Source organism: Bos grunniens, chromosome 15 (genome assembly GCF_055505025.1).
Source record: "Bos grunniens cultivar Pamir isolate PY7600 chromosome 15, Bosgru_T2T1.0, whole genome shotgun sequence".
NCBI classification, from domain to species: domain Eukaryota; kingdom Metazoa; phylum Chordata; class Mammalia; order Artiodactyla; family Bovidae; genus Bos; species Bos grunniens.
Genome location: NC_141179.1, coordinates 2393093 through 2420381, shown reverse-complemented (window position 1 = coordinate 2420381; position 27289 = coordinate 2393093). Strand labels below are relative to the sequence as shown.

Here is a 27289-nt window from a genome sequence, read left to right as displayed (position 1 = left end):
AAACCTATATGCAGATCAGGAAACAACAATTAGAACTGGACATGTAGCGATAGACTGGTTCCAAATAGGAAAAGGAGTACGTCAAGGGTGTATATTATCACCCTGCTTATTTAACTTCTATGCAGAGTAGATGTACATCATGAGAAACACTGGACTGGAAGAAACACAAGCTGGAATCAAGATTGCCGGGAGAAATATCAATAACCTCAGGTATGCAGATAACATCACCCTTATGGCAGAAAGTGAAGAGGAGCTAAAAGGCCTCTTGATGAAGGTGAAAGTGGAGAGTGAAAAAGCCTGCTATAAGGCTCAAAGTTCAGAAAACGAAGATCATGGTATCCGGTCCTATCACTTCATGGCAAATAGATGGGGAAACAGTGGAAACAGTGTCAGACTTTATTTTGGGGAGCTCCAAAATCACTGAAGATGGTGACTTCAGCCATGAAATTAAAAGACGCTTACTCATTGGAAGGAAACTTATGACCAACCTGGATAGCATATTCAAAAGCAGAGACATTACTTTGCCAACAAAGGTCCATCTAGTCAAGGCTATGCTTTTTCCTGTGGTCATGTATGGATGTGAGTGTTGGACTGTGAAGAAGGCTGAGCACCGAAGAATTGATGCTTTTGAACTGTGGTGTTGGAGAAGACTCTTGAGAGTCCCTTGGACTGCAAGGAGATCCAACCAGTCCATTCTGAAGGAGATAAGCCCTGGGATTTCTTTGGAGGGAATGATGCTAAAGCTGAAACTCTAGTACTTTGGCCACCTCATGCAAAGAGTTGACTCATTGGAAAAGACTCTGATGCTGGGAGGGATTGGGGGCAGGAGGAGAAGGGGATGACAGAGGATGAGATGGCTGGATGGCATCACTGACTCAATGGACGTGAGTTTGAGCAAGCTCCAGGAGTTGGTGATGGATAGGGAAGCCTGTCATGCTGCAGTTCATGGGGTCGCTCATGACTGAGAGACTGAACTGAATTGAGAAGACTCTTGAGGGTCCATTAGACAGTAAGGAGATCAAATCATTCAATCTTAAAGAAAATCAACCCTGAATATTCATTGGAAGGAGTGATACTGAAGCTGAAGCTCCAATATTTTGGCCAGCCAACTCACTCTAAAAGACTATAATTCTGGGAAAGATTAATGGTAATAGAAGGGGGCAGCAGAGGATAAGATGGTTAGTTAACATCACCAACTCAATGGATATGAATTTAGCAAACTCTGGACGATAGAGAAGGTCAGAGTAACCTAGTGTGCTACCTTCCATGAGGTTGCAAAGTGTCAGACATGACTTAGCAACTGAAAAGCAACAATATACAACTCAATATCAAAAAAAGCAATCCAATCAAAAAATGGGCAGAAGACATAAATGTACATCTCTCCATAGAAGGCATACAGATGGCCTACAAACATTTGAAAAAGATGTTCAGCATCTTTAATTATTAGAGAAATGCAAATCAAAATTACAATGAAGTATCACCTCACATCAACCAGAATGGCCATCATCAAAAAATCTCCACCAGGCTCCTCTGTCCATGGGATTCTCCAGACAAGAACATTGGAGTGGGTTGCCATTCCCTTCTCCAGGGTATCTCCTTGACTCGGGGATCAAACCCAGGTCTCCTGCATTGCAGGCAGATTCTTTACCGTCTGAGCCACCAAGGAAACCCTCAAGTAATCTACAAACAATAAACACTGGGGAAAGTGTGCAGAACTCAGGCATTGTTGGTGAGAATCTAAATTGATACAACCACTGAGGAGAACAGAATGAAGTTTCCTTAAAATTTAAACATAAAACTACCACGTGACCTAGCTATCATACTGTTCAGCATATATCCTGAGAAATCCATAATTCAAAAGGACTCATGTATCTAAGTGTTCATTGCAACACTATGTACAATAGTCAAGATATGGAAACAATCTAAATGTCCAATGGCAGATGAATGGATAAAGAAGGTGTTGTACATATACACAATGGAATATTACTCAGCCACTAAAGGAAAAATAGGCCTTTTGTAGAGACATAGATGTACCTAGAGTCTGTCATACAGAGTGAAGTATCAGAAAGAGAAAAACAAGCATTGTATATTAAGGCATATATATGGAATCTAGAAAAATGGTACAGGGTAGGAATAGAGACACAGACATAGAAAACAGACATATGGACACAGGAGGGGAGGAAAGGGTTGGAGGGACAAATTGGGAGGTTGGGATTTACATATATACACTTGTTACTGTTTAGGCACTAAGTCGTGTCCAACTCTTTGCAACTCCCTGGATTGTAGCCCACCAGGTTCGCCTGGCCATGGGATTTCCCAGGAAGAATACTAGAGTGGACTGTCATTTCTTTCTCAAGGAGATCTTTCTGACCCAGAAACCAAACCCACATTTCCTGCATTGTAGGTGGACTGTTTACAACTGAGCCACTGCAGAATCCATATATATATATGCTAACTTCTATAAGATAGATGGCGACTGGGAGGCTGCTATAAGGCACAGAAAGCTGAGCTCAGTGTCTGTGAAAGACTTAGATGGGTGATATGGCTGATTCACTTCATTGTACAGCAGAAACTAACACACATTGTAAAGCAATTATATTCCAATAAAAATGTAAGAAAACTAACACGCAGAGAGGAAAGTGACATACACATTTAGGTATCTGGTTAGCAAGAATAAAAACTAAAATTCTATTTTCAAAACTTTAAGTCTAGCTTGTTGATGCTCAAGTGCAGTGACCCCAGTTAGAGTCCATGAATTTGAAGACATTATTTTTTTTCTTTGTGCTTCCCATATTTTTCAACTTCTTTACATTAAGTACATCTGACTCCACCATCTGTCTATTATTTGATCATCAAAACTTCATACTTTAAGCCAATTTTTAGTTTATGTATTTTAACTGGAGGTTAGTTACTTTACAATATTGTAGTGGTTTTTGCCATACATTCACATAAATCAGCCATGGGTGTACATGTGTCCCCCATCTCGAACCCCACTCCAACCTCCCTCCATATCCCATCCCTCAGGGTTGTCCCAGTGCATCATCCCTGAGAGCCCTGTTTCCTGCATCAAGCTTGGACTGGTGATCTATTTCACATATGGTAATACACATGTTTCAATGCCATTCTCTCAAATAATCTCACCCTCACCTGTGGGTGACCACAGAGTCAAAAAGTTGGTTCTCTGTATCTGTGTCTCTTTTGCTGTCTTGCATATAGGGTCATCGTTACCATCTTTCTAAATTCCATAAATATGCATCAATATACTGTATTGGTGTTTTTCTTTCTGACTTACTTCACTCTGTATGATAGGCTCCAGTTTTCATCCACCTCATTAGAACTGATTCAAATGCATTTTTTAATAGCTAGTAATATTCCATTGTGTGTATGTACCACAATTTTCTTATCAATTCATCTGCCAATGAACATCTAGATTGCTTCCATGTCCTAGCTATTGTAAACAGTACTGCGATGAACACTGGGGTACACATGTCTCTTGCAATTCTGGTTTCTTCAGTGTGTATGCCCAGCAGTGGGATTTCTGGGTTGTATGGAAGCTCTATTTCCAGTTTTTTTGAGGAATCTCCACACTGTTCTCCATAGTGGCTGTACTAGTTTGCATTCCCACCAACAGTGTAAGAGGGTTCCCTTTTCTCCTCACCCTGTCCAGCATTTATTATTTGCAGATGTTTGGTGGCAGCCATTCTGACTAGTGTGAGATGGTACCTCATTGTGGTTTTTATGGCCACTCTTATGGCAGAAAGTGAAGAAGAACTAAAGAACCTCTTGATGAAAGTAGAAGAGGAGAGTGAAAAAGTTGGCTTAAAGCTCAAAGCTCAGAAAACAAAGATCATGGCATCCGGTCCCATCACTTCATGGAAAATAATGGAGAAACAGTGGAAACAGTGGCAGACTTTATTTGGGGGGCTCCAAAATCACTGCAGATGGTGACTGCAGCCATGAAATTAAAAAATGCTTACTCCTTGGGAGAAAAGTTATGACCAAAGTAGAGAGCATATTATAAAACAGAGATGTTACTTTGCCAACAAAGGTCCATCTAATCAAGGTTATGGTTTTTCCAGTAGTCACCTGTGGATGAGAGAGTTGGACTATAAAGAAAGTTGAGCACTTAAAAATTGATGCTTTTGAACTCTGATGTTGGAGAAGACTCTTGAGAGTTCCTTGGACTGCAAGGAGATCCAACCAGTCCATCCTAAAGGAAATCAGTCCTGGATATTCATTGTTAGGACTAATGTTGAAGCTGAAACTTCAATATTTGGCCACCTGATTCAAAGAGCTGACTCATTTGAAAAGACCCTGATGCTTGGAAAGATTGAAGGTGGGAGGAGAAGGGGATGACAGAGGATGAGGTGGTTGGATGGCATCACTGACTCAATAGACATGAGTTTGAGTAAACTCCGGGAGTTGGTGATGAACAGAAAGCCTGGCATGCTGCAGTCCATGGGGTAGCAAAGAGTCGGACATGACTGAGCAACTGAACCGAACTGATAATGTGTGATGTTGAGCATCTTTCCATGTGTTTGTTAATCATCAGTATGTCTTCTTTGGATAAATGTCTGTTTAGTTATTTGGCACATTTTTTTATTTGTTTTCTGATATTGAGCTGCTTGTATATTTTTGAGATTAATTCTTTATCAGTTGTTTCTTTTGCTATTATTTTCTCCAATTCTGAAGGCTGTCTTTTCACCTTGCTTATAGTTTCCTTCGTTGTGCAAAAGCTTTTAAGTTTTTTAAGTTTATTTAGGTCCCAATTGTTTATTTTTGCTTTTATTTCCATTACCCTGAGTTATGTCAAAGTGTGTTTTGCCTATGTTTTCCTCTAGGAGTTTTATAGTTTCTGGTCTTATGTTTAGATCTTTAATCCATTTTATTTTTGTCTATGGTGTTAGAAAGTGTTCTAGTTTCATTCTTTTTTTTTTTTAACTTTACAATATTGTATTAGTTTTGCCAAATATCGAAATGAATCCACCACAGGTATACCTGTGTTCCCCATCCTGAACCCTCCTCCCTCCTCCCTCCCCATGCCCTCCCTCATCCCAGTGCACCAGCCCCAAGCATCCAGTATCGTGCATCGAACCTGGACTGGCGACTCGTTTCATACATGATATTATACATGTTTCAATGCTATTCTCCCAAATCTCCCCACCTTCTCCCTCTCCCACAGAGTCCATAAGACTGATCTATACATCAGTGTCTCTTTTGCTGTCTCGTACACAGGGTTATTGTTACCATCTTTCTAAATTCCATATATATGTGTTAGTATACTGTATTGGTGTTTTTCTTTCTGGCTTACTTCACTCTGTATAATAGGTTCCAGTTTCATCCATCTCATTAGAACTGATTCAAATGGGCCAAAGAACTAAATAGACATTTCTCCAAAGAAGACATACAGATGGCTAACAAACACATGAAAAGATGCTCAACATCACTCATTATCAGAGAAATGCAAATCAAAACCACAATGAGGTACAATTTCACGCCAGTCAGAATGGCTGCGATCCAAAAGACTACAAGCAATAAATGCTGGAGAGGGTGCGGAGAAAAGGGAACTCTCTTACACTGTTGGTGGGAATGCAAACTAGTTTCATTCTTTTATAGGTGGTTGACCAGTTTTCCCAACACCACTTGTTAGAGAGACTGTCTTTTCTCCATTGTATATTTTTGCCTCCTTTGTCAAAGATAAGGTGTGCATAGGTGTGTGGGTTTATCTCTGGGCTTTCTATTTTGTTGCATTGATCTATATTTCTGTCTTTATGCCAGTACCATAGTGTCTTGATGACTTTGTAGTATAGTCTGAAGTCAGGAAGGTTGATTCCTCCAGTTTCATTCTTCTTTCTCAAGTTTGCTTTGGTTATTTGAGATTTTTTTCTATTTCCATATAAATTGTGAAAGTATTTCTTCTAGTTCTCTGAAAGAGACTGTTGGTAGCTTGACAGGGATTGTATTGAATCTGTAGATTGCTTTGGGTATTATATTTATTTTCACTATATTGATTCTTCCGATCCATGAATATGATATATTTCTCCATCTATTTGTGTCCTCTTTGATTTCTTTCATCAGTATTTTACAGTTTTCTATGTATAGGTCTTTTGTTTCTTTAGGTAGATTTATTCCTAAGTATTTTATTCTTTTCATCACAGTGGTGAATGGAATTGTTTCCTTAATTTCTTCATTTCTAAATTTGTTGATTTGATTCTTCTCCCTTTTTTTTCTTAATGAGTCTGGCTAATGGTTTGTCTATTTTATTTATCTTCTCTAAGAACCAGCTTTTAGTTTGTTGATTTTTGATAGAGTCTCCTCTGTTTCTTTTTCATTTATTTCTGCCCTAACTTTCATGATTTCTTTCCTTCTACTAACCCTCAGGTTCTTCATTTCTTCTTTTTCTAGTTGCTTTAGGTGTAAAGTTAGGTTATTTATTTGATTTTGCTCTTGTTTCTTGAGGTAAGCTTGTATTGCTATGAGCCTTCCCTTTAGTACTGCTTTTAATGAAACCCATAGATTTTGGGTAGTCATGTTTTCATTTTCATTTGTGGCATATTTTGATCTCTCTTTTAATTTTTTCTGTGATTTGTTGGTTATTCAGAAGCAGGTTGTTTAGCCTCCATATGTTTATATTTTAATAGTTTTCTTCCTGTAATTGACATCTAATCTTACCACACTATGATCAGAAAAAAATGCTTGCATTACATTTTACATTTAAAGTCGCTCAGTCATGTCCGACTCTTTGCGTTTCCATGGACTATACAGTCCTTGGAATTCTCCAGGACAGAGTACTGGGGTAGGTAGCCTTTCCCTTCTCCAGGGGGTCTTCCCAACCCAGAAATCGAACTGGGGTCTCCCACATTGCAGGAGATGCTTGAAATGATTTCAAGTTTTTTGAATTTACCAAGACCAGATTAATGGAACAGGATGTGATTTATCCTGAAGAATGTTCCATGTGCACTTGAGAAAAAGGTGAAATTCATTGTTTTGGGTTGAAATATTCTATAGATATCAATTAGGGCTAACTGGTCCATTGCATCATTTAAAGTTTGTGTTTCCTTGCTAATTTTCTGTTTGTTTGATCTATCCATAGCTGTGAGTGGGGTATTAAAGTGTCCCACTGTTATTGTGTTGCTCTTAATTTACCCTTTCATACCTGTTAGCATTTGCCTTATGCAATGAGATGCTCCTATGTTGGGTGCATATATGTTATAATTGCTATGTCTTCTTGGATTGATCCTTTGATTATTTTATAGTGTCCTTCTTTGTCTCTTATCACTATCTTTATTTCAAAGAGTATTTTATCTGATATGAGTATTGTTACTTTTGCTTTCTTTTGGTCTCCATTTGCATGAAATATCTTTTCCAGCCCTTCACTTTCAGTCTGTATGTGTCCCTTGATTTAAGGTGGGTCTCTTGTAGACAGCATATATAGAGGTCTTGTTTTTGTGTCTGTTCAGCCAGTCTTTGTTTTTTTGGTTGGGGTATTCAACCCATTTACATTTAAGGTAATTATTGATAAGTATGATCCCATTGCCATTTACTTTGTTGTTTTGGGTTCGAGTTTAAAAACTTTTTCTGTGTTTCCTGTCTCGAGCAGATCCGTTAGCGTTTGTTGAAGAGCTGGTTTGGTGGTGCTGAATTCTCTCAGCTTTTGCTTGTCTGTAAAGCTTTTGCTTTCCTCTTCATACTTGAATGAGATCCTTGCTGGGTACAGTAATCTGGGTTGTAGGTTTTTCTCTTTCATCATTTTAAGTATGTCCTGCCGTTCCTCTCTGGCCTGAAGAGTTTCTATTGAAAGAACAGCTGTTATCCTTATGGGGATCCCATGTGCTTAATTTGTTGCTTTTCCCTTGCTGCTTTTAATATTTGTTCTTGTGTTTGATCTTCATTAATTTGATTAATATGTGTCTTGGGGTGTTTTGCCTTAGGTTTATACTATTTGGGACTCTCTGGGTTTCTTGGACTTAGGTGGCTATTTCCTTCCCCATTTTAGGAAAGTTTTCAACTATTATCTCCTCAAGTATTTTCTCATGCCCTTTCTTTTTTTCTTCTTCTTCTGGGGCTCCTATGATTCAAATGTTGGGGCATTTAACATTGTCCCAGACATCTCTGAAGTTGTCCTCATTTCTTTTATTTCTTTTTTCTTCTTGCTTCATTTATTTCCACCATTCTATCTTCCACCTCACTTATCCTATCTTCTGCCTCAGTTATTCTACTGTTGCTTCCCTCCAGAGTGCTTTTGATCTCAGTTACTGCATTATTCGTTATTGATTGACTCTTTTTTATTTCTTCTAGGTCCTTGTTAAACATTTCTTACATCTTCTCAATCCTTGTCTCTGGTCTATTTATTTCGTTTTCAAGATTTTGGAGCATCTTTACTATCATTATTCTGAATTATTTTTCAGACAGACTCCCTATCTCCTCCTTTTTTGTTTGGTTTGGTGGGTATTTATCATGTTCCTTTACCTGCTGAGTATTTCCTGTCTTTTCTTTTTGTTTAGATTGCTGTTTTAGGGGTGGCCTTTCTGTGTGCTGGAATTTTGTGGTCCCTCTTTATTGTGGAGCCTGCTCCCTGGGGGTGGGGTTGGACTAGTGGCTTGTTTCCTGCTTAGGGGAGTTTGCGTCTGTGTTCTGGTGGGTGGAGCTGGATCTCTTCTCTCTGGAGTGCAATGAACTGTCCAGTAGTGAGTTTTGGGGAGTCTATGGTTTTGGCATGTCTTTGAGCAACCTATATTTTAATGCTCAGGGCTGTTTCCCTGCATTGTTGAAGAATAAGCAGGTAAATCTTGCTCTGGAAGTTGTTGGCTCTTGGGTGGTGCTTGATTTCAGTGTAGATACAGAGGCTTTTATGAGCTTTTGTCTATTAATGTTCCCTGGAATCAGGAGTTCTCTGGTGTTCTCAAGTTTTGGATTTAAGCCTCCTGCTCTGGCTTTCAGTCTTATTCTTACAGTAGCATCAAGTCTTCTCCATCCATACAGCACAGATGATAAAACATATAGGTTAATGGTGAAAAGACTCTCCAGACTCTGGCCCACCCAGAGAAATTCACAGAGTTACATGGAGAAGAGAAGAGGGAGGAGGGAGATAGACGTGACCAGGAGGAGAAGAGGGGGAGTCAAAATGGGAGAGACCAATCTAGGTAATCAGTTCCTTAAGTGTTCTCCACAGCCAGGAATACCCAGAGAGTTTCAAAGAGTTAAGTAGAGACGAGAAGGGGGAGGGAGGAGATAAAGGTGACCTGGGGGATAAAAGGGAGAGTCAAAAGGGGAGAAAGCAATCAAGCCAGTAATCACAACCCTAAGTAAACATGAAAGAGGAGAGTGAAAAATTGGCTTAAAGCTCAGCATTCAGAAAACTAAGATCATGGCATCCGGTGCCATCAGTTCATGGCAAATAGATGGGGAAACAGTGGCTGACTTTATTTTTGGGTGGCTCCAAAATCACTGTAGATGGTGATTGCAGCCATGAAATTAAAAGATGCTTATTCCTTCTAGTCAAGGCTATGGTTTTTCCCGTGGTCATGTATGAATGTGAGAGTTGGACTGTGAAGAAAGCTGAGCACTGAAGAATTGATGCTTTTGAACTGTGGTGCTGGAGAAGACTCTTGCGAGTCCCTTGGACTGCAAGGAGATCCAACCTGTCCATCCTAAAGGAGGTCAGTCCTGGATGTTCTTTGGAAGGACTGATGCTGAGGCTGAAACTCCAATACTTTGGCCACCTCATGTGAAGAGTTGACTCATTGGAAAAGACCCTGATGCTGGGAGGGATTGGGGGCAGGAGGAGAAGGGGATGACAGGATGAGATGGCTGGATGGCATCACTGACTCAATGGACATGAGTCTGAGTGAACCCCGGAAGTTGGTGATGGACAGGGAGGCCTGGCATGCTGTCTTTCATGGGGTCTCAAAGAGTCGGACACGACTAAGCAACTGTACTGAACTGAACTGAACTACTCCTTGGAATGAAAGTTATGTCCAACTTAGACAGCATATTATAAAGCAGAGACATTACTTTGTCAACAAAGGTCTGTCTAATCAAGGTTATGGTTTTTCCAGTAGTCTTGTATGGATGTGAGGTTGGACTATAAAGAAAGCTGAGCACCGAAGAATTGATGCTTTTGAACTGTGGTGTTGGAAAAGACTCTTGGAAGTCCCTTGGACTTCAAGCAGATCCAACCAGTCCATCCTAAAGATCAGTCCTGGGTATTCACTGGAAGGACAGATGTTGAACCTGAAACTCCAATACTTTGGCCACCTGATGCAAAGAGCTGACTCATTTGAGAAGACCCTGATGCTGGGGAAGATTGAGGGCAGGAGAAGGGGGTGACAGGATGAGATGGTTGGATGGCATTACCAATTCAATGGACATGGGTTTGGGTAGACTCCAGCAGTTGGTGATGGATAGGGAGGCCTGGAGTGCTGCAGTTCATGGGGTCACAAAGAGTCAGATACGACTGAGCACCTGAACTGAACTGAAGTAAACATGGATACTGAAGATTAGATTCTTAAAGGTACAAAATTGGTAACAAATACCAAAAAAACAAAGATTAAAAATCTAGAGTAGAAGTTAGACTCTCAAACATACAATGTTAAAAATTCAAAGCAAAATCAATTAGAAAAATTATTTTAAAATATGCATATGAAATTTGCTTTAAAAATAGGGTCTTTTTTGGCAAGGTAATAGTAGGCTATAAAACAAAATTAAAGAACTTAAAATTTAAAAAATTTAGAAAGATGGTAACAATAACCCTGTGTATGAGACAGCAAAAGAGACACTGATGTATAGAACAGTCTTATGGACTCTGTGGGAGAGGGAGAGGGTGGGAAGATTTGGGAGAATGGCATTGAAACATGTAAAATATCATGTATGAAACGAGATGCCAGTCCAGGTTCGATGCACGATACTGGATGCTTGGGGCTAGTGCACTGGGACGACCCAGAGGGAGGGTATGGGGAGGGAGGAGGGAGGAGGGAGGAGGGTTCAGGATGGGGAACACATGTATACCTGTGGTGGATTCATTTTGATATTTGGCAAAACTAATACAATTATGTAAAGTTTAAAAATAAATTTTTTTTAAAAAGTGATAATAGTAAAATATATCTAGGAATTTCTCTGGAGCTTTCAAGGGCAGTGTAGGGTCATTTCAGTTTCAGATAGTTCCTTGTTCCAGCTTGTACTTCTTCTCAAGGTCTGTAGGCCCCCTCCAATGCTTAGTCAATGCTAACTGCAGGGTTTTAATCTGTTGTACCTGTCACTTCCAGAGTGGTTTGCCCTTCTTTGTTTATTTTGGCTTCCTCTATTTGAAAGTCTCTTCCATGTCTAATTTCCACCCTGACACAAGGGGGCAAAAGTGGTCATTTATTTATGCTCACTTGTTCAGTTGTGTTTTGAGGCTGGAGGAACCCTGCAAACAAATATCACTGGTGTGTGTCGGGAGTGCTCACAATGTATGGACCACACTGGGTTTGCCCAATCTCACGGCATGTGCTTTCTGGTTCTACACTGCGTAGGCTGCAGGGTGCTCTGCAGGGCACTCTTCAAAGCAGGCCCTGGGGTTTCATGTACTTCTCGGGTCTAAGCCACTTGGGTTCAGGTTCTCAGGTACTCCACAAGGGCACAAACTCTGTTGGGCATGCGTTTTGTGCCCTTCCCAGGTCTGAGCAGCTCAGGCGATCAGGTGCTTGAAGAGCACACTGTCCCAGTTGGGCCATGCATCTTAATCACCTCTCTGGTCTCGGGTGTGCCATGTGTCTCCTCTGGGAAGCTTATCTCAGGCCATGACACTCCTGGCAGATGTCAACCATCCGGGATCCCAGGAAGACGTGGTTAGCAGCTGGGGGCCTGCTCAAAGTTTGGTGGAGGATGCTGGTCTCTGAGGCCGAGATTGGAGTAGCTCCTTGCCTTCTGGCTCTGGCTGTCGCCTGCCTGCCTCTCTGCCTCTGGCGGGGAAGGGATTGTATGCAACTGGCTAGCTCTCCTTTGGTGATCACTCAATCCTTTGCTCTGTGAGTGGGCCAGGCTGTGCATTAAGGTAGAGCATTTCACAGGAAAGTTCTCTCTCTCTCTCTCTCTCTCTCTCTGGCTATCCCATGGTTTGGGCTGCTGTCTCACGTTAGCTCCCTCAGATTCTCCTCAGGGCATTCAGGCCTTGTCCTTACCCTAAGCATGCAGCCTTTGCTCCCTGTCCAGCCTCCAGTGGCTGATGCAAGCATCTGGGCTACTTCTCTGCTGGGAGTTGTGGTTAGGCACCTATTTTGTGGGGGTTTTTTTTTTCTTTTTCCACCCAGTTATGTTGCTCTTTGAATTCCAAAACTCCCCACAGATCTGCCAGTGCGAGGGTTTCCTGCTGTTTGGAAACTGCTCCTTCATGACTCCCTCCCCAGGATGGGTCTCCATCCCTAACTCTTTTGTCACTCTTTTTGTCTTTTCTATTTGGTCCTACTTCCTTTTGAAGAGAATGGGCTGCCTTTCTGGGCAGACGTTGTTTTGTGGAAGTTGCTCAGCATCCAAGTAACCTTTTGATGAATTTGTGGGGTACAGTGGTCTCCCTGTCCTATTCCTCCACCATATTGGGACCACCCTCCCAAGTCAATTTTTAACCTAACATTTAAAATGTGTTAAAAGGGAATTTCTCCCATTCTATTTGACACTCTTTCTTTTAAGTGTACATGAGCTGTCTCAGTATGATTTAGTCAACCTGTGAACCTGAAATACAAGATGGCAGAAATTCTTTCTTAATTAGAAAAATATAAAATAAGTATTTATTAAACACATATGATATGATGAACCTGTAGATTTACATCAGTAATCATTAGGGTATCTGAAGTTCTCTAATTTATTAATTTCACTTTCCCTCTTCTTCCCAGAGTATGTATCAACTCTAAATGAAAATTAAAAGGACAGCCAAGTTGGAAATTAATATTTTCTTAGGACGCCATTAACTATTGTGAAATGCAGATGTTGTTGAGTAGCCCATTTCAATAAGCAGAAACTCTCTCACTGGTCTCCCCTTTGCCCTCTGGGGCATTATTTACTTAGTTATTTAACCACTGACCACCTCTCCCTTCACTTCTCTAGGACTGTAGAGATGCTTTTATTACAATGTTTTCCACACTTTCAGTTCCACAGTCAGTTCAGTTTGGTTAAGTAGCTCAGTCATGTCCTACTCTTTTTGAACCCATGGACTGTAGCACGCCAGGCTTCCCTGTCCATCACCAATACCCGAAGCTTGCTCAAATTCATGTCCATAGAGTTGGTTATGCCATCAAACCATCTTATCCTCTGTTGTCTCCTTGTCCTCCCGCCTTCAATCTTTTCCAGCATCAGGGTCTTTTCAAATAAGTCAGTTTTTCACATCAGGTGGCCAAAGTATTGGCGATTCAGTATCAGTCCTTCCAAAGAATATTCAAGATTGGTTTCCTTTAGGATTGACTGGTTGGATTTCCTTGCAGTCAAAGGAATTCTCAAGAGTCTTCTTCAACACCACAATTCAAAAGCATCAGTTCTTCAGAGTTCAGCTTTATTTATACTCCAACTCTCACCTCCATACACAACTACTGAAAAACTGTAGCTTTGACTACATGGACCTCTGTTGGCAAAGTAATGTCTCTACTTTTTAACATGCTGTCTAGGTTGGTCATAGCTTTTCTTCCAAGGAGCGAGAATCTTTTCATTTCATCACTGGCTGCAGTCACCATCTGCAGTGATTTTGGAGTCCCCCAAAATAAATTCTCTCAGTTTCCATTGTTTCCCCATCTATTTGCCATGAAGTGATGGATCGGATACCATGATCTTTGTCTTTTGAATATTGAGTTTAAAGCCAGATTTTCACTCTCCTCTTTCACATTCATCAAGAGGCTCTTTAGTTCTTCTTCACTTTCTGCCATAAGGGTGGTGTCATTTGCATATCTGAGGTTATAGATATTTCTCCCAGCAATCTTGATTCCAGCTTGTCCTTCATCCAGTCCAGCATTTCTCATTATGTACTCTGTATATAAGTTAAATAAGCAGGGTGACAATATACAGCCTTGATGTACTCCTTTCCCAATTTTGAACCCGCCTGTTGTTCCATGTCCAGTTCTAACTGTTGCTTCTAGACCTGCATACAGATTTCTCAAGAAGCAGGTAAGGTGGTCTGGTATTCCAATCTATTGAAGAATTTTCCACAGTTTGTGCTGGAAACTGTTTGTTCCACAGTTCCACAATATCATGTCCTTAAAAACTAAAACTTACTTAGTCATCAAAGTAACCTTCCATGAAAACTGCTTTCCAGTCTATAGCCTATCGATCTTCTATATGAAATTAGTTTAAAATATGAAAGAAAAAATATTGCCTATACTCAAATAGACACAGCTAAAGTTAACTGAGTCACCTACTATTCTTTAGATTATATCTAAAAGAAGCTTATAATCAGATGTGGTAATCTTTTTTCCTTTACCTTCAGCATAACAACAGAATGGAATCAGAGAAATGTAAACTATTATTTATCAGTCAGGCTTTACATCACATGATTTTTCTGAAGGCTGCAGCTTCGCCTGTATGTATTGTACCTGTGGGAAAACTCTATCAAAAAAAAAAAAAAAAACTTGGCAGGTACTCTATTTCACCAACCCCTAAAATAAAATAATAATGTTATCAGTTAGCAACTAATGCAATAGTTGAATCACTGTAGCTTTTGGAAAATTGAAATTATTTGCCTATCTCTGGGTCTGCCCTATCTTCTTCTTTATGAACAAATGTTCAACTGACATTTAACTAGCTAGAGATTGATAGTGTTTTTCCAGTTTCAAAATCATATATTTGATTTCTGGTGTCTATTTTTCTTCCCAGTAAAATGAGAATATTACTGATGAACTGTCAAATCAGCTAGCATATAATTGACATGAAATAATATTTATTGACTTAATTAATTAACAATAGCCATTATTTACTAAACTCAAACCACATGTGCTAGCTGTATTAGCATTATCATTCTTATTTTGCATGTGGGAAACCTAAGGCTAGAAAGTTACAGAAATGGGAGTCAGAGCCTGGATTGCTTTCTACAGTATCTCCCTGCCTCTCCTGGGAATATTATGATAAATATCAAAATTGAAAACACATGAAAAGTGAAAGTGAAAGTTACTCAGTCGTGCCCAACTCTTTACAGTCCATGGAATTCTCCAGGCCAGAATACTGGAGTGGGTAGCCATTCCCTTCTCCAGGGGATCTTCACAACCCAGGGATCGAACCCAGGTCTCCCACATTGCAGGCGGATTCTTTACCAGCTGAGCCACAAGGGAAGCCCTATATCTTCAAGGGAAAACACATATTTGTGTAAAAATATGTGTATACCTGTGGCGGATTCATGTTGATATATGGCAAAACCAATACAATATTGTAAAGTTAAAAAAATAAAATAAAGGAAAAAAATTTTTAAAGAACTTTAAAAAATGAAAAAAATACACAAGAACATAATTTTTAAAAGGCAAAGTTGAGAATCTTTTGGTTCTAATATGTATTTGCTGGGAGATCTTGAATAGTTTTGCTTTAACCCACTGACATGTGGCTTCCTTATTTGTAAGATAGGATATATCTCATAAGTTTGTTGTGAGAATTAGATTGATAATCAGTGGAATGTGCTTACCACAATGCCTGATACATAATCAGCCCAGCATTAATATTAACTATGAATACACACTCTGGGTCTTTCATTGTCCCTTAGTTGCCAGTAACCAGACAGTAACATGTATATATTGGCTAGTAAGAAATTCCTCTTTGTTATTAAAATAAAAAAACAGAGAAGTTTCCAAAATCATGGCTGAGACACATGCAACAGGATAAGTAACACTAGGTCTTCCTCTTCTCCTTGATTTCTACTATAACTGTAGGGTCACTGCTGCATAATTTATGTTGACCAAAAAAAGGAAAAAGATAAACTTTTTCTCAAGACTACTGAATCAAATTCACACTTAAAAAAAGATTTCCTAAATACCTAAAGGGGACAAACAGGAAAGCAAGTGCAGATGCTTCAAACTCTGTGGGTGTGTGGTTTACTTTTGCCTGAGTTAATATCTTTGGTTATAATAATTCACTTTTGTAGTATACTTTTTGTATTTTTCCTATAATTGTTTGTTTACAAAATTGGGTGTGTGTTGTGATAAGTTACCTCAAATTTCTAATGGAAAAATAGAGCCAGGTATGGAATACATATATAAAAGATAGAGAGAGAGAGAAATGAGTGATAAACAGATAGATGAGAGAAAGATATAGCTAGAAAATAAATAACTTTTTTCCAGAATTTGTTTAACTTAGTTAACTTCCTCTGAACCAAATGAGGTGACACCTTCCTGTCCACCTTCCTCGCTCCACCTGCTGGGACTTGTATTTTTCCCTACCACACATAAATGGCTTATTGCTCTCTTATCCACTGCCATTTCCCAGAACTATGAGGGCTGTAGTGACTGATATAATCAAAGCTTTCACCCTTTTTGTCTTAAAGTACTATCTCTATCTTCTTTTAAACCACTTTGTAACTAAGCTGGACCTCCGTGAAGTGTTACACATCACAGACTCAGAGTACCATAAAATCTTAATATAAGACACATTTTCACATAAGACACGTATCTGCTTAGGTGTCTTATATTTGATGCATTTCATTCATCTCCTGAATCCTCCTCCATGCTTCATAAAAGGCACTCAGAGGCATTTCAGAAATACTGATACTTGTTAAATTCAGTTGAACTAAACTAGAAACATTTATATCTTTTTCTCATGTGTTATATTTTTTAATTGAAATATACTTGATTTGTAATGAGTTAGTTTCAGATGTAGAGAAAAGTTATTCAGTTATACACATACTCATGTGTGTGTATATATGTATTTATATATATATTCTTTTTCAGATTATTTTCCATTATAGATTATTAAAAAATATTGAATGTAGTTCCCTATTATATATATTCAGTTCAGTTCAGTTGCTCAGTCGTGTCCCACTCTTTGCAACTCCATGAATCTCAGCACACCAGGCCTCCCTGTCCATCACCAACTCCCGGAGTTCACTCAGACTCACTTCCATCAAGTCAATGATGCCATCCAGCCATCTCATCCTCTGTCATCCCCTTCTCCTCCTGCCCCCAATCCTTCTCAGCATCAGAGTCTTTTCCAATGAGTCAACTCTTCACATGAGGTGGCCAAAGTACTGGAGTTTCAGCTTTAGCATCATTCCCTCCAAAGAAATCCCAGGGCTGATCTTCTTCAGAATGGGCTGGTTGTATCTCCTTGCAGTCCAAGGGACTCTCAAGAGTCTTCTCCAACACCACAGTTCGAAAGCATCAATTCTTTGGCGCTGCCGGGAGAAATATCAATAACCTCAGATATGCAGATGACACCACCCTTATGGCAGAAAGTGAAGAGGAACTCAAAAGCCTCTTGATGAAAGTGAAAGTGGAGAGTGAAAAAGTTGGCTTAAAGCTCAACATTCAGAAAATGAAGATCATGGCATCCAGTCCCATCACTTCATGGGAAATAGATGGGGAAACAGTGGAAACAGTGGCAGACTTTATTTTGGGGGGCTCCAAAATCACTGCAGATGGTGACTGCAGCCATGAAATTAAAAGACGCTTACTCCTTGGAAGGAAAGTTATGTCCAACCTAGATAGCATATTGAAAAGCAGAGACATTACTTTGCCAACAAAGGTCCGTCTAGTCAAGGCTATGGTTTCTCCAGTGGTCATGTATGGATGTGAGAGTTGGACTGTGAAGAAGGCTGAGTGCTGAAGAATTGATGCTTTTGAACTGTGTTGTTGGAGAAGACTCTTGAGAGTCTGTTGGACTGCAAGAAGATCCAACCAATCCATTCTGAAGAAGATCAGCCCTGGGATTCCTTTGCATATTGTTTATCTATTTTGTATGTAGTAGTATATATTTGTTAATCCCAAATTCTTAATTTATCCTTCCCACCTCTCCCCCTTTAATAAACAGAAATTTGCTTCCTGTGTCTGTTAAGTCTGTTTTGTAAACGAATTAATTTGTATTATTTTATTCTAATTCCACATACAAGTGATATCATATGATATTTGTCCTTCTCTGTCTGACAATTCATTTAATATGATAATCTCTAGGCCCATCCATGTTGCTGCATGCATTCATTATATTAGGGTTGAGCAATATTTCATAATGTGTATATGCCATATCTTCTTTATTCACTCATTTGTTGATGAACATTTAGGTTGTTTCCATGTCTTGGCTATTGTAAATAGTGCTACCATGAACACTGGTGTGCAGATGTCTTTTCAAATTAGAATTTTCTCCAGATACATGCCCAAGAGTAGAACTGCTGAATCATATGGCAACTCTATTTTTAGTTTTTTAAGGAACTGCCATACTGTTCTCGGTAGTGGTTATACCAATTTACATTCCCATCAAACAGTGTCAGAGGGCTCCCTTTCCTCCACATCCTTACCAGCATTTATTATTTGTAGAGTTTTTGAAGATGTCTATTTTGACTTGTGTGAGGTGATCCCTCATTGTGATTTTGATTTGCATTTCTCTAATGATAAGCAATGTTGAGCATTTTTCATGTGCTTTTTGACCATCTGAATGTCTTCTTTGGAAAAATGTCAATATAATTCTTCTGCCCATTTTTTTTTTTTGATTGGGTTGTTTGTCTTTATGATATTAAGCTGTATGAGCACTTGTATTAAGTCCTTCTCAGTCACATCATTTGCAAATATTTTCTTCCACCCTGTAGGTTGCCTTTTTATTTTGTTCATGATTTCCTTTGCTGCTCAAAAGTTTTTAAATTTGATTAGTTCCAATTTGTTTATCTTTGCTTTTATTTTTTTGGCTTTGGGAAGCTGACCAAGGGAATAGTGCTCAATTTATGTCAGAGATGGTTTTGCCTATGTTTTCTTCTGGGAGTTATATGGCATCAGGTCTTGTATTTAAATCTTTAAGCCATTCTGAGTTTATATTTATGTATGGTGTGAGGACATGTTCTTATATCATTGATTTATATGCAGCTGTCCAGCTTTCCCAAACCACTTGCTGAAGAGATTGACTTCCTTTTCTCCATTATGTAGTCTTGCCTCCCTCATTGAAGATTAACTGACTGTAGGTTGTGTTGGATTTTTTCTGGGTTCTCTATTCTGTTCCATTAACCCATATGTCTGTTTTTGTGCCAAGATCATGCTGTTTTGATTACTGTAGCTTTATATTACTATCTGAAGTATGATTCAGTTAGGCCTCCACCATTGTTCTTTTTCTTCAAGATTGCTTTTTAATTCTGGGTCTTTTATGGCTCCATATAAATTTTAGGATTATTCATTCTAGTTCTGTGAAAAATGTCATAGTTATCTGATAAGGATCTCATTAAATCTGTATATTACTTTAGGTAGTTGGCCATTTTAATAGTATTAACTCTTCCAATCTAAAGGCATGGGTTATTTTTCTATTTCTTTGAATCATCTTCAGTTTCCTTTATCATTGTTTTATAGATCTTAGCATTTAAGTCTTTCACCTCTGTGGTGAAGTTTATGCCTAGGTATTTTAAGTTTTTTTGATGTATCTAATAATTGTTTTACATTCACTTTCTGATATGTATTATTAGTGTTAAAAATTCAGCAGATTTCTGTATGTTAATCTTGTATCCTATTACCATGTTAAATTTTTTATCAGTTCTAGTAGTTTTTCTATGGAATCTTTAGAGTTTTCTATATATAATATCATGTCATCTGCAGATAATAACAACTTTACCTTTTCCCTATCAATTTGAATAAAATTTTGTTTCTTTTTCTTGTCTAATTGCTGTGGCTAGGACTTTCAAAAGTATGTTGAATAGAAGAGGTGACAGTGGGCATCTTTGTTTTATTCCAAATTTTAGCGAGAAGGCTTTCAGCTTTTCACCATTGAATATTATGTTGACTGTGGGTTTGTCACAAATAGCTTTTATTATATTGATATATGTTTCCATTATATCCACTTTGATGGGAATATTTATCATGAGTAGATGGTGAATTTTGTCAAATTTTTTTTTCCTATATCTGTGGAGATGATCACGTGATTTTTGTCTTTTTTGGTGTTGATGTGGTGTCATGCATTAGATTTTGAATGACAGAGTTTAACAGCTAAATTGACATAATTGTTATTATGTCAATATTTACATAATCTTCCAGTTGTTTAAAGCCACCACTTTTAAATAATATTGGTTATCAATTCATGTTAACATTGAGGAGCCAAAATGTTAGCTATTAACTCCAATAATTAACTAAGCTTAATAAACTGTCATACTGATTTTTATAGGGATTCAAGGATATTTCTCTTGAGAGATTTATACACGGTGGAGCCAATGTTACAGGATTCCAGTTGGTAGATTTTAACACACCTATGGTGACCAAATTAATGGATCGCTGGAAGAAATTAGATCAGAGAGAATATCCAGGATCTGAGACACCTCCAAAGGTATTTGTTTGTTTTTATCTTATGTATTTTTAGTACTTTATAAAATTTAAGGTAGAAAGTTCATTATGTAGTTCTTCTAGTAATATTTTGTCAGGCACAGTGTGGCATGGGGCAGAAATATTTTGTCACTATTTGTCACACAAATCAATATTTTCTAAATTTTTATATTTTATGGAGGAGATGTTAGCCATTTGCTCAACTAGTTTATTATTATTATTAATTTGCATATGAATGTCCCTGAATAAATTATATATTTTTAAAATTATTTCAAATGTGAATAACTACTAGTAACTATTCCACTCAGAAAACAACTATATTTGCAAAATGATTTACAATAAGTAAGGAAAGTGGTAAAAAAAAAATGTAAAATATATAGCTTCTGCAAAATTCCTCTTTCAAATTAACAGTAAAATGTCAGATTGTTTAATTTTATCTGATAGACATTGCAGAAGTATGTTATTGATATTTGCAAATTTATGATAAATTTCTGATCATAAGCACATTTTTTTCTCTCCTGAAAAGCTAAATTCCTTCGATATCATGTAGATAATGGCATAATGTTTCTTAAACTCTAACTTAGTGGTTTTGAGCTTCTCCATAATAATATATTGAGTCGGTAATGCCATCTGACTCAATGGGCATGAGTTTGAGTAAACTCCAGGAGTTGGTGATGGACAGGGAGGCCTGGTGTGCTGCAGTCCATGGGACTGTAAAGAGTCGGACATGACTGAGTGACTGAACTGAACTGAACTGACAATAAGACATCATCATTTAAACAACTTTTACTAATCTCTCATTGACAGTGTATTCAGGTAAAAAGTTTCAAACATAATTTGGAAATTCAAGCCTAGAAAACTATAATCTATGGAAGAGAATCTCAGTTCTTCCAGCTTTGTCAATTTCCTCTGTGTAGTATAGCAGTTTAGCTAGTCATACCATTTTCATTACTTTCAAAAGAAAGCATTTAATGAGTATCCACTATGTGTCAAGCACTATAGTCCACCCTCTGATTTTACAGATTTCTAAATGCAAGATATTAAATGGTATGTTAATTGATTGTCCTTGAGTCAAGGACCAGATTTGTGAAATGTTTGCCCAGGAATAAGTTGTGAACTCCTTGAGCCTTAGACAAGTACATTGTCCACTATATTGCACCACTTTGCAAGCTTCAGTTCAGTTCAGTTACTCAGTCGTGTCCGACTCTTTGCGACCCCATGAATCGCAGCACGCCAGGCCTCCCTGTCCATCACCAACTTCCGGGGTTCACTCAGACTCATGTCCATTGAGTCAGTGATGCCATCCAGCCGTCTCATCCTCTGTCGTCCCCTTCTCCTCCTGCCCCCAATCCCTCCCAGCATCAGAGTCTTTTCCAGTGAGTCAACTCTTCGCATGAGGTGGCCAAAGTACTGGAGTTTCAGCTTTAGCATCATTCGTTCCAAAGAAATCCCAGGACTGATCTTCTTCAGAATGGACTGGTTGTATCTCCTTGCAGTCCAAGGGACTCTCAAGAGTCTTCTCCAACACCACAGTTCAAAAGCATCAATTCTTCGGCGCTCAGCTTTCTTCACAGTACAACTCTCACATCCATACATGACCACAGGAAAAACCATAGCATTGACTAGACGGACCTTTGTTGGCAAGTAATGTCTCTGTTTTTGAATATGCTATCTAGGTTGGTCATAACTTTCCTTCCAAGGAGTAAGCGTCTTTTAATTTCATGGCTGCAGTCATCATCTGCAGTGATTTTGGAGCCCCCCAAAAATAAAGTCTGACACTGTTTCCACTGCTTCCCCATCTATTTCCCATGAAGTGATGGAACCGGATGCCATGATCTTCATTTTCTGAATGTTGAGCTTTAAACCAACTTTTTCACTCTCCACTTTCACTTTCATCAAGAGGCTTTTTAGTTCCTCTTCACTTTCTGCCATAAGAGTGGTGTCATCTGCATATCTGAGGTTATTGATATTTCTCCCGGCAATCTTGATTCCAGCTTGTGTTTCTTCCAGTCCAGCATTTCTCATGATGTACTCTGCATAGAAGTTAAATAAGCAGGGTGACAATATACAGCCTTGACGTACTCCTTTTCCTATTTGGAACCAGTCTATGGAAGCATATTAAAAAGCAAAAATACCTTCAAGATAAAAAGAAACTTAAGAAGTCGTTCAGTCTGCTTTTTCTTCAAGCTGGCTTAGAGGAAAATTATCCCAAAGGCTCAATTATTTCAAATACTAACACACAAGGAAAAACAAGCATCAAGCTTCCTTCCAAACTCATCTGAATAATTTCCTTTACAGCATGTTCTTCTCATTCTTCATCAGTGTATGTAGAGACAGTTTTGCCCTTCTCTTTCTTCTCTTTCTTCCTCACATATTTTTCAGCTATTTTTTTAATCTCAGCATTTCTTCTGTAAACCATTTCTTCAAGTCCTTGTTATCCTTAAAGTTTTAGTATCTATAATGGGCTTCAAACTTCTTGGCAGTGTGTTGTAGTTCCTTGTAACTGTTTTTTTGTTTTTTGTTTTTTCCAGTGATAATATGTAATAATATTTGTCCACTGTGGTCCTTCTGTCCAGATATACTGGTGTGGTTATTCCTTCCCTCTCTTGCCTTTAGCCTATCACAAGGTGTACTATTTGATAATCTCCAACCAGACTTATCTATGTCATAGCTTTGGACACTTTGTTTTATCTTTCACAGCTGTCTTAGTATGCTAGGTATCCAGTGACCATTTAATAAACACATGTAGTCAGTTCTTATTATTTATGGTAGTTACATTCTATAGAGCTGCCATGAACACTGAATGAGCGAATATTGAGCCTTTACTTCTAGGGAAAATTACAAAGTTAGGTACAACAGTTTTGTCAACCAATCAACACTTACACTTTGTTATATGTGTGTTTCTGTTTGAACATATGTTATTTAAGATATTGTCGATCAATTAATATTAATTGAATTCACAGTCAGTAGCACCATAACTCAAGCCTGAACAAACCTTATTGAACATATATTTTTTCTATAAAGCACATCACAGCCTTCTTTCACTCAGGAACACTAGACAGGACTTTAACACTACACCTTTGGGACATCTGTGTAGGCTTCCCATGTGGCACTAATGGTAAAGATCCTTCCTGCCCATGCAGGAGACATTAGACACATGAGTTTGATCCCTGGGTCAGAAAGATTCCCAGTAGGAGGAAATGGCCACCCACTCCAGCATTCTCGCCTAGAGAATCCCATGGTCAGAGGAGCCTAGTGGGCTACAGTTTACGGGGTTGCAAAGAGTAGCACAGGACTGAAGTGACTTCACACACATGTAGTTGTCACTGTTCCTAGCCAGTGTCTAGCACACTTTTCAAAGAACTCTCAGATTTAATATGAAATTTTATCCTCACAACTACACAGAAAATAGTAATTATTTTATTTTATTTTGTTCTGTTTTGTGCTTTGTAACCGGAAAACATACTACACATTTCCTTAAAAGTATGAATAGAATTAGAATTCATGTAGTTCTTTCTTCTCAAAACCTAGACCCCTGTTACTGCACTATGATTCCACCAAAGTATACCTTTTTGTATACAATCTTTGATAAACAGAATTCATCCCATCATTCTAATCACTGCCTAAAGCAATAAATAGCTCTAGGTCAACACTTAGTTTCAGTTAGTGTTAGTTGCTCAGTCATGTCCAACTCTTTGCCATCCCATGGACTGTAGCCCACCAGACTCCTCAGCCCATGGAATTCTCCAGGCAAGAATACTGGAGCAGATTGCCATTTCCTTCTCCAGGAGATCTTCCCAACCCAGGGATCGAACCCAGATCTCCCTCATTTTAGGCAGATTCTTTACCATCTGAGCTACCAGAGAAGTGCTGCCTTACCTCCAAAATAAAGAGTATGTTTAATAAGAATTTCTAAATGCCATCTAGAAATTTATGGGCACATGTGCCCATAAATATGATTTATTGGACTTTAGCACAATAGGACACATATAAAATAATGAAATCCTTTTAAAAAGTAAACCAATTTTAACTACTGCTTCTTTCAATTTATCAGCTCTATGAGCTGTCAAAAGGCTTTGCCACTGGCTAAATATCCACTTTGCTCTGCTCCAGTCTGTACGATATCTGTTCTCTTTTGTAGTTCACTTGTTTCATAAAAATGAATGGACTTTTTAAACACAGCAAGTGCTTTTGCTTTTTTGGTGTCATATCTTCTCAGCTTTTTTCTCCCATTTAGAAAAGCAACAATAGCTTTCTTTTTTTCTCTCTTGATCCTAAAATGCTAGCATTGCTTTTTTTTTTTTCTTTATTCATCAATGCTTGTTTTTATTTTCTTGCCATCCAAAAAGATGATTTGATGGCTTTCTCTACACAAAGTATGCTGGTCCAGGCAGGGGAGGAGGTATACCCATTTTTGGTTAAGTTTCTTAATTTTCATCAACCATGCCACTCCAATTATGAGTGTGTATGCTTATCTTTAAGTCCATTTTTTTCATATCCTTGAAGAATATATAGCAAGACTTATAATTTATATGTCACATATAAATCTTTCTGATGAAGCTTTAATTAAATTCTTTACCATTGAAAAGTTCTTTGTTAGAGTTTGTATTCTTTATCTTATCCATATCTCAGTCCTTCCCTGGAAAACTGATTGCTATACTTAATAGTCATATTGCCTAAGTTTACTTTCTACAATTTAAATTTCTAATGATTTTTCTTAATTTATAAACAGCAAATCAAGATCATCTCCCATGTTCCATGTCACAAAACTACCCTTAGTATAAGCTCAGAATGTGTTAATCATATAGAATTGTGCATATATGAAATTCTTGAAAGAGAAAATGTAGTTTTTCATCATGATCAGTGGTTGATGCTCTGCCACACTTCAAGAAAATTGTACGATATTTTTCATATGATTAGGAATTCTGTAAACAGACTTTACAAGTATTCCCTGTTCTCTTAATTTTCAGATTAAACAAACCACATTTTCTTCTCAGTTTTTCTTCATTTTCTCTGTTAACCTTAATAATCTTTTCCTGAGATTATTTCTTTTTTCTCAAAGAGAAGCACAGGAGATCGTCAGGAAACAGATGATCTATATTTCATTTCTCCACTTTGATCCTATGTTACAATAGAAACTTAGAGAAATGATCTAACCTTCCTAAGCACACTCTGCAGGCATGGGCATAACAGTACTCACGTTTATTTAGCAACGTGTATATACATTTGGTAAATAAGTAGATGCTACTTCTGGTACCCTATATTTAAAGTAACAATAAGCATTCCCATTCTTTCTTCTGAAAAACTAGACAGAGATATACACTTTAAGTCAAGAAGCATATATGAAATCTAAAGAAAACCTAATGGACATTGAGAGAAGGAAAGAGTGGGATATCCCAGCCCTCCTGAGGCTCACCCACAGCAAGAGACTGCAAGGTAGATTGTGGAAATACTGCATTTAGCCCTTTTAAAAAAAATACATTAGCTGTTTCTACTTGGACACAATAGAAAGACCTCACCTAGAGGGCTTGCTTCTCCCAACTGATGGAAAACTGTGCAATAGAATTTCTATTTTACAGAGTGTATTTTCTCCTTTTTAAAATCATAGTGGTAAGAACTGATATACAGTCTTTGTAATAAAGCAAAAGCAGAAATTTCTGTAGCTAGAGGAAATTAATTAAAGTTAAAATAAAGTAATTTAATTTAAGGGGAAGTTAAATTAAGGGCAGTAATTTATCTGCTTTTCAGACTGCATGGTACTTTATGTCATAAACCCACATCAGTCAGTCAGTTCAGTCGCTCATTCATGTCTGACTCTTTGTGATCCCATGAATTGCAGCATGCCAGGCCTCCCTGTCCATCATCAACTCCCAGAGTTCACTCAAACTCACGTCCATCAAGTCGGGGATGCCATCCAGCCATCTCATCCTCTGTCGTCCCCTTTTCCTCCTGCCCCCAACCCCTCCCAACCTCAGGGTCTTTTCCAATGAGTCAACTCTTCGCATGAGGTGGCCAAAGTACTGGAGTTTCAGCTTTAGCATCAGTCCTTCCAAAGAACACCCAGGACTAATCTCCTTTAGCAGTCTAAGGGACTCTCAAGAGTCTTCTCCAACACCACAGTTCAAAAGCATCAATTCTTCAGCGCTCAGCTTTCTTCACAGTCCAACTCTCACATCCATACATGACCACTGGAAAAAGCACAGCCTTGACTAGATGGACCTTTGTTGGCAAAGTAATGTCTCTGTTTTTCAGTATGCTATCTAGGTTGGTCATAATTTTCCTGCCAAGGAGTGAGTATCTTTTAATTTCATGGCTGCAGTCACCATCTGCAGTGATTTTGGAACCCAAAAAAATAAAGTCTGCCACTCTTTCCACTGCTTCCCCGTCTATTTCCCATGAAGTGATGGGACCAGATGCCATGATCTTCATTTTCTGAATGTTGAGCTTTAAACCAACTTTTTCCACTCTCCTCTTTCATTTTCATCAAGAGGCTTTTTAGTTCCTCTTCACTTTCTGCCATAAGGGTGGTGTCATCTGCATATCTGAGGTTATTGATATTTCTCCTGGCAATCTTGATTCCAGCTTGTGCTTCTTCCAGCCCAGCATTTCTCATGATGTACTCTGCATAGAAGTTAAATAAGCAGGGTGACAATATACAGCCTTGACGTACTCCTTTTCCTATTTGGAACCAATCTGTTGTTCCATGTCCAGTTCTAACTGTTGCTTCCTGACCTGCATACAGATTTCTCAAGAGGTAGGTCAGGTGGTCTGGTATTCCCATCTTTTTCAGAATTTTCCACAGTTTATTGTGATCCACACAGTCAAAGGCTTTGGCATAGTCAATAAAGCAG

General features: G+C 38.4%; 1 protein-coding gene across 7 annotated transcripts in view; it reads left to right on the top strand.

Moving 5' to 3' along the window:
- Positions 1-27289, top strand: part of GRIA4 (glutamate ionotropic receptor AMPA type subunit 4) — a 689633-nt gene that overhangs the window by 576819 nt on the left and 85525 nt on the right. For all 7 annotated transcript variants that reach the window (XR_015141734.1, XR_015141735.1, XM_086338841.1 and 4 more), the window contains exon 7: positions 20284-20442. Coding sequence is in view for 5 of the 7 variants with exons in the window: in XM_086338841.1 (XP_086194967.1) it covers positions 20284-20442 (159 nt within the window). In the remaining 2 variants the exon portion in view is untranslated. The remainder of the gene's footprint in view (positions 1-20283; positions 20443-27289) is intronic.